Source organism: Propithecus coquereli, unplaced genomic scaffold (assembly GCF_000956105.1).
Source record: "Propithecus coquereli isolate 6110/MARCELLA unplaced genomic scaffold, Pcoq_1.0 Scaffold279, whole genome shotgun sequence".
Lineage (NCBI taxonomy): Eukaryota > Metazoa > Chordata > Mammalia > Primates > Indriidae > Propithecus > Propithecus coquereli.
Window position 1 is genome coordinate 2097771 of NW_012148385.1, and position 7728 is coordinate 2105498.

The 7728-nt window shown below is 36.6% G+C and overlaps 1 protein-coding gene across 1 annotated transcript in view; it reads right to left on the minus strand.

Moving 5' to 3' along the window:
• TMEFF2 (transmembrane protein with EGF-like and two follistatin-like domains 2) overlaps nucleotides 1-7728 on the minus strand; it is a 346060-nt gene that overhangs the window by 188685 nt on the left and 149647 nt on the right. The window contains exon 4 of the mRNA XM_012647925.1: nucleotides 3398-3494. Within this exon, the coding sequence (XP_012503379.1) occupies nucleotides 3398-3494 (97 nt within the window). The remainder of the gene's footprint in view (nucleotides 1-3397; nucleotides 3495-7728) is intronic.

Below are 7728 nucleotides of genomic sequence, written 5' to 3' on the forward strand. Positions count from 1 at the left end.
TGAGGATTTGTATGCATAAACTTATAGTCGAGTTGGTGTCAAAAGAAAAAATGAAACAAAACACTGAATGGTACTCTTTGTTGCCACACAACATGTGTGATATTTTATGTTGGAGAGAGGACCTGGCCAAGGTTTCATCCAAAATCAATAGTGTATCAAAACTCACCTGATTCAGTGATCATTCTGTTGCCTGGTACTATAGTCAGATCATTCCCCTATTGCTCTCTATCTTATTTTATAGCCTCTTTCATCCCATGCCTGTTTGATTTCATTTATTGCTTTATTCTTGTGTCCTTCAGCTGTTTCCAATCTGCTCTTCATGACCATAACTAAATACAATATGTTAACATACAAAGGTGTTTATATAAATGAAAATCAATGCACTTATCATTTCAGCATCATTCCTTATTGCTTACATTGAACATTTTAAATACATTTTATTTAAACACTAACAACTTTTCATTCTTGCCTTGGAAGTCTAATGAGCTTCTTGGCTCCCTGCCCCCACAGCCCTCTAATCTTCACAGCCGTGGCCACTTAGCCCCCATCTGAAGGTTCAGACTTATTCTGCATTTTGGAACTAATCTTGTCCCTAGGCTGGAGGCATACAAGATATCCTAGCCAAAAGCTAACTGATTCAGCATCCAGTCAGCTTTGCTGGTGGTTTCATTCTGACCTTGTGATTTATTTCCCAGATCTAGGCTATGCTTCTCCCAGCCCTGTGTAACCAGGGCTTGGCTTTCCACACCAGTTCCAATATCTATTCGGTCTTCCCAATTTCAGTTCTTGATTCTTTTTTTCTGATTGATACCCAATTTCCTCATGGCCAAGGTTCTGCCTTGTTCTTCTTGTCTCTTTTGTAAGTGAACTTCTTTTTCTGAACTTCAGTTCCCATGGCTGGGCCCCATGGCCAACTGCTGAGCCTTTCTGATGGCACCATCTCCTTTCTGATGCTCGTATCTCCTCCTGCTGCCTTCGTGCCATGGATCTGAACTTTGCAAGGGTACCAAGAGTAACACTCTGTTTGACTGGACACTTTCCCACTGCCTGCTGCAGGCATCTACCTAGTTATCAGCTCTAACCCTGCAGGTCTTGACAGTCACTGCAGACACACTGCCTGCAAGGCCATCTCATTATTCCAGACATGACAGAAAAGAAGTATTATTTTAATTGCACCTTTGGTTGAATTGTTATGCTAACAGTTTCTAGTTACTTTCACCTCACATCTTCATCTTGGTCCTGACACTTAAAACATTGCAAAACTCAGTTTCTTCTGTTAAAGTAAAATAATAGAATCTACTCCCTATGGTTGTTTTGAAGATAGCAGAAAAACTATATACAAATGGATGAAGCTCATAGTAAGAAGCCAATAATTTTTAGCTGCTATTATAATCTCATATCTTAAATCTTTGTACCTGGAAGTAGAGCTGTGCCACTTAAAGAACGATCATTAAAAAGATAAGGAAGTAGAGAATGGAAATTCTTAAAAAACAATTAGGGACCCACGTACATTTTTTTAAAGTGAAATAGTTGACAACATGATAATTAAGCCTTGAAAGATGATGTTGAACTACAGACACAGTTGGCAGCAAACATCAGAAACAAGTTATTTTAAGGACATATTTTCTATCATGTATCAATATACATGAACATGACTACACAAGAGTCCTAAAGCATTTAGGAAGGAGAAAGATTCTTTGAGTTAGCCATTTATTTTAGAGCAGTAAGCCCCATTTCTCTGAAATTCTGATTCATTAAGTTTGGGATGGAACTAAAGAATTGGCATGTCTAAAAAATTTCCAAAGTGATTTTGGTGATCTCCCAAGTTTGGAAACCATCAATTCATCAGCCATTAAAATACCCGGGATGTTTTTAAGAAAACATACATTACCTCAAGGTGTTCAAAGCAGTGCATAAACCCCAGACTCGGCTTCTAGCTGCCCATTGGCTAGAAGTGTATGACAGGTATGAAAATTCTACTGATGTTGTCTTTTATTAACGGATGACTATTTCACCTGGCTAGTCAATGGCAGGTGTTTACCTGTAAGTACCTAGTTTACCCTAAGAACCCCAGTTTGCTCAGATGAAATCTTCATCTTAATTTGCATTAAAAATGTTTTAAGTGCAGATTGTTTCACTACTGCCAAAATTATCTTGTCTTAACTTTTTTCTTCGTTTCTCTTAGATGAATTTCCCCCTCCACTCACAAAAGTTTTATCAAATTGACTGTTAACTGCTCTAGGCAAATGCAGTGTGCATACTGAGGAACACAAGGGCAGCCATATGTTTTTCTAAGAGGAGGAGGGGGAATCAGGGGAGGAGGAGGAGGACGAGGAGAAGGAGGAAGAGGAAGAGGAGAAGGAGGAAGAGGAAGAGGAGGGGAGGAGAAGAGGGAGAAAGAAGAGAAAGGAAGGAGAGATTGCCTATTTTCACTATCATGACACAAAGAACTCTTTCTGAAGCTTGGGTTGTTCACTTTTTATATGATTAGGATGGGACCTATGCACTAGAAGGCTAAAATTTTGGCATTCAAAATAATAAATATTATCCACTATTTGTTCAACAAATAGAGGAGCTGAACATTACTTGGTGAAAGAGAGAAAAGGGTTAGCCCAGAGACCATTGTTTGCTCAAACATTTTACCCAGCGCAGCTGTGGGAACATCTTTGCAGTTACCCAGACCTACCATCTTAGCAATAAGATTAGCAACTTCTTTGATCTGAATGTTGATGTCCCCACAAAATTCACATGTTGAAACTCTAACCCCCAAGGTGATGGTATTAGGAGGTGGGACTTTTGGGAGGTGATAAGGTTATGGGAGCAGAGTCCTCATGAAGGGGATCAGTGTCCTTATAAAAGAGGCCTCAAAGAGCTGCCTCGCCCTTTTTGCCACATGAGGCTATGGTGAGAAGACAGCTGTTTATGAGGAAGTGAGCCCTCACCAGACACTAAATTCACCAAAGTCTGGATCTTGGACTTCCCAGCCTTCAGAATGGTGACAGATAAATGCATGCTATTAATCAGCTACCCAGCTCATGGCAGTTTGTTACAGCTGTCTGAACAGACTCAGACAGCAAGCATCCATGGTCTACTAATGACACTTCTTGAAAGATATTCTAGTAAAGAAGATTCTTTTCCCTCTCTGTCTTAACATTGACAGTTTTGGGGGGCCTCAGTGACATTTTAGTGTACCTTATCTAGTAATGCCGTGGAGAGCTGCCTGCCTGGCCTTCCTCTTAATCCAATTCCAGGAATTCCTTGCTGTTATTAGAGCCCTCTTTTCCCCCTTAGGAACTGGATAAATGCTGACAGTGTCCTCTTTTGGAGAATGGTTGATAGAGTGAGAAGAAATTAATCACTTATTATTTTTTCTAAAAGAATAAAAATAGCATATTACCAGACATCCTCGGCATCTTCATCACATTCTGCACCAAACTGGCAAATGTCACAGGTGGATGTCTCCTTTTGACTAGTTTCTCCAGAGCCTTCGTGGACTGTAGGACAGAAAAAAAGTAAGCAAAAGGAATTCTGATAAGTGTGCATAATATCAACAACTCTAAGACAATTCTATATTAAAGCTGCTACTGTCCCAATGGACCTGTTTGCTGTTACAGCTTCATAAACATATCATACTCAATTGTTTTCTTCCTCCAATTTAAGGACAACTCTAACAATAATATGACACCCATTGGTATGTAGAGAATGTGTCTGCTTTTTATATGCAAAATAAAACAACAAACAAGAGGGTTTACTGGATTTATCAAAATTTCTTGGCTAATAAATAGACCATATGAAAGAGTTATTTAACTAAAAGGGATTTAGATTGTTATCTCCCTAGAGGAAAAATCTAGTGTATATTTCACAAAAAAAATAGCATTTTCTTATTCCTAAATTATGGATTTTTTTCATTCAAAGAAGGTCTTCTTGTATAACTAAAAAATTTAGATGAGCAACCCTGACTTATTAGATATGTACACTTTTTTTTACTCTAAAGCTGTTAAGTACTTATAAAAAATACATATTGATTGTAAGTTTTTAGAAAATAGCTTTTACTTGGTTTTTACTGTAAATTCCTGAATCTCACATAAATATTGCACAGAGCTAATTATAGTGATTTCCTCTGAGAGGGTAATGAACATATATTTTATTTTAAAATACATTAAGTCACTGATGATGATTATTGGCATTATTACTTCCCCCCTAAATTACAGGTACAAAAATAGGTAATCTGTAACCTAATTATAAAATTAACCTTTCAAAATCAGGACACAATAATGTAAATTGAGAAAATTTTCTATTATTTTGAATGCACTTTTGAGGTGATGAATTACTATTTACCTAATTAAAAAATATATGGTTAAAAAAAGTAGTTTTATTTGAAAATAAAAAATTGCAACAAATGATCATACACTTAAAAAGCGATGTTTAAATCAAGAAGATCTTGCAAAAGTGCATTTTTGTAAAGGATCACATATTTTCAGCAAAAAAACCCATGAGCAATTAAGTATAGCATTGGTTTCTGTCTTTATGAACATTTTTAGCAATAACAATTTGTTAACATTCACCCTGACAATCTGTCAAATTCAATCTTACTTATTTTGCTTTAATATGGTATTTCTTTATCATTTATCTTTGGTAACAAGAGAGTTTTTAATATTTACAAAACAAGATCTTCATTCTTTGATTTTCTTTAATTTACTGCTGTGCAGATGAGTGATTTGATTTACAAAAATATGACAAGAAGACATCTCCAGGAGAGTTCTCTGTTTTATAGCTCTACCAGGAAAGATGGAGAGATTTCTTTTTCCCTAAAACAATAACACCTTCTTCCCCTGTGCTTGATGATCTACACTTAGAATTTTTTTTAAGTTATGAATTAAACTGGTCAACTTCAATAGCAAAACTATTGATGGTATAGTTTTCAATATCTTAAAAAAAGGTATTCCTCCCCTAAAAGAAGAAGAAATTTTAGACTCCGGTAAAATAGACAGCACTTATCTTATTATCCACTCTATTACTTTAATACAGGCAAGACCATTAGAGTGGACCATAGGGATAAGAGGGAAGCTGGGGCTTCACCTCAGGGGAATCTGAACAGCTGAGGTCGGTCTCTTTATTACTTTCTTATTATTAATGCAACACAGAAGCTGCTAATGGGAGAGAGCCTTTTAGTGTGAGCAAGATTAGCAACTTCCAGACAAAAACTTCCCATCACTCAGGAAACATCCTCATACATTGGGAAGGTCCTTAATGAACAGTGATAGCCACTTAGGGGCAGCCCCATTTTCTTGAGCAGTCGAGATCCTTGGTTAGGGATCGACTGGAAGTCATCTGAGGATGAATTTTGCTATCTCAGCAGAACTAATAATAATATTTCTACTCAAAGTCACATTACATTTCTATAAAAGGGCAGTTATTGGTAGAATGGAGATGTTTGGAAATTCTCTCATAAGGAGAAGCACATTCAGAAGTAGCAGTGAGAATAAAATGCCTTTATATGAAGTTGCTCACAATGAAAATTAAAATAAAATCCACATTACCTTAAGCATAGGTTTGTATATTTGTAATAAACAAATAAACAAACAACTAAATCAGTGCACAACTTTCATTAAACTCTGTAGACCAGTCGTTCTTAAATAGAGTCAGGCTCAGAAGCTCTTGTAGATTTTGTTTGTTCATTCATTTATTTATTTACTTAATATAAATGCCCTGGAATATCCCTGGAGGTAATTAAGCTTAGTTTGGGGCTTGGATATATATATTCACAAAAGGGACCATCCCTGACTAAGAATCTCTGCCCTAAACAATGCCAAGAAAACTTCATCTGTCCCAAGCACCCTCCTCATGCGTTGCCTGGAACAGGACTTCTGACACTTTAAAGTGTACAGGAAGCACCTTGAGGTTTTGTTAAAATGCAGATTCTGATTCAATAGGTGTAAGATGTGGCCTCAGGTTCTGCATTTCCTACAAGTCACCAGCTGCTGCTATTTGTCCATTGGTCCACAGACCACATTTGGAGTAGCAAGGATAGTGCTCTGTTTTTCAAACCTCAACTCACAACCTGTGAACAGGTAGTGAAATCAGTGCATCATAACCTCCACTTTTGTAAACCTGAAACAGACTAGACTAGACTAGAAACTATCAGCATGCATCTTATTTAGCAGGTGCATGTTTTATTTTACAACAGTGCTTTTGTTATCCATATGTATGTACACAGAGGCTGCAATATAAATTGCAATTCTTACTAAAGGTCACAGTCACAAAAGCTTGAAAACCACTGATTTAGCATATGTTACATGCTCAGTAAATGTGTGTTAAATTGGACTATTTATTCTTTCTCTTCTTTCTACATTACCAGAAACAGGAAGGATCAGTGCTTATTTGCATTCATATGCTGATTATGCAGGAATAATATTCATTTATCATAAAGTGTTATCTTAACCATGCATTTACATTTTAAGCCCTTTATTATTTTGAGTTGTGAAGTCAAATAATTATTGGCCTTTATTTTGCAGAAACTTAGGTTTTGGCAAGCAATTGAGGGAAATTTGAGGGTCAAGGGATGTGGAGCTAATGAAAGCACATTCTACCTAATATGCTGTTCTGCAGTTAAAACTGATTTAGTCCTTTTTGGGAGATTCGGATTTGGGGGATTATAAGGAATGATCAAACTACTTTTCTCTCAAATCTCCCTGCTCTGGTGGTTTCATGTGAAGGTTACTGAAGTTCCTTCCTCATGACCTTGTTCTGGCCGCAAACAGATCTTTACACTGGTCCTAAATATTGACACACCTGAGGAGCCCAGTTCTAACTCACTATCACGCTTCCTGTGCCTCTTATAACATTCTTAACTCTGTGTTATACTATTTCAGAAAACAGTGAAATACAATGTTCAAACACATACTCAATGTAACTCATTTTGTTAAATGTTAACAACATTTAATTCAATGAAATACAGTCATCTCTGTGAATCCACTGGTCCCCATCCACAGATTCAACCAATCTCAGATCAAAATATTCTGGGGAAAAACCAATAAAAAATAAGAATACAACAATTAAAAATTATACAAATAAAAAATACAATATCACAACTATCTACATATTAATAGCATTTACATCGTATTAGGTATTATAAGTAACCTGGAGTGACTTAAAGTATATGGGAGGATGTGCATAGGTTACATGGAAATACTATGCCATTTATATCAGGGGATGAGCAAGCAAGGATTTTAGTATCCTGGGGGAGGGGGTCCTGGAACCAATCCACTGTGGATGATGGGGGACTACTGTATTCTGATCTTAAGGGTACCTTTTAATTAATTTTGAGGAGTGCATATCAACACACACAGAACAACTCCATCATTTCAGAAATTTCCCTTGTGCTGCTTCTCAGCCATTTCCCTACCATTACTCTGTCTGTATACGGACGGATCAGTGATCCAATCTCTATCACCACAGATTAGTTTTAACTATTCTAGAATAACACATGAATGGAATCATACAATATGTAATTTTTGTGTCGAGTTTCTTTCACTAAAATGATAGATTTTGAGATTAATTCAGGTAGTTGCATGCACCAGTAGTTTATATCTTTTTATTGCTTGGTAGTCCACTGAATGATATACTACAGCCCATTTATCCATTCTCCTATTGAAGAACATCTGGGTTGCTTTCAGTTATTGTCAAGAAATTATAATTGGGTATTTATGAATAAAGCTGCTGTAAATA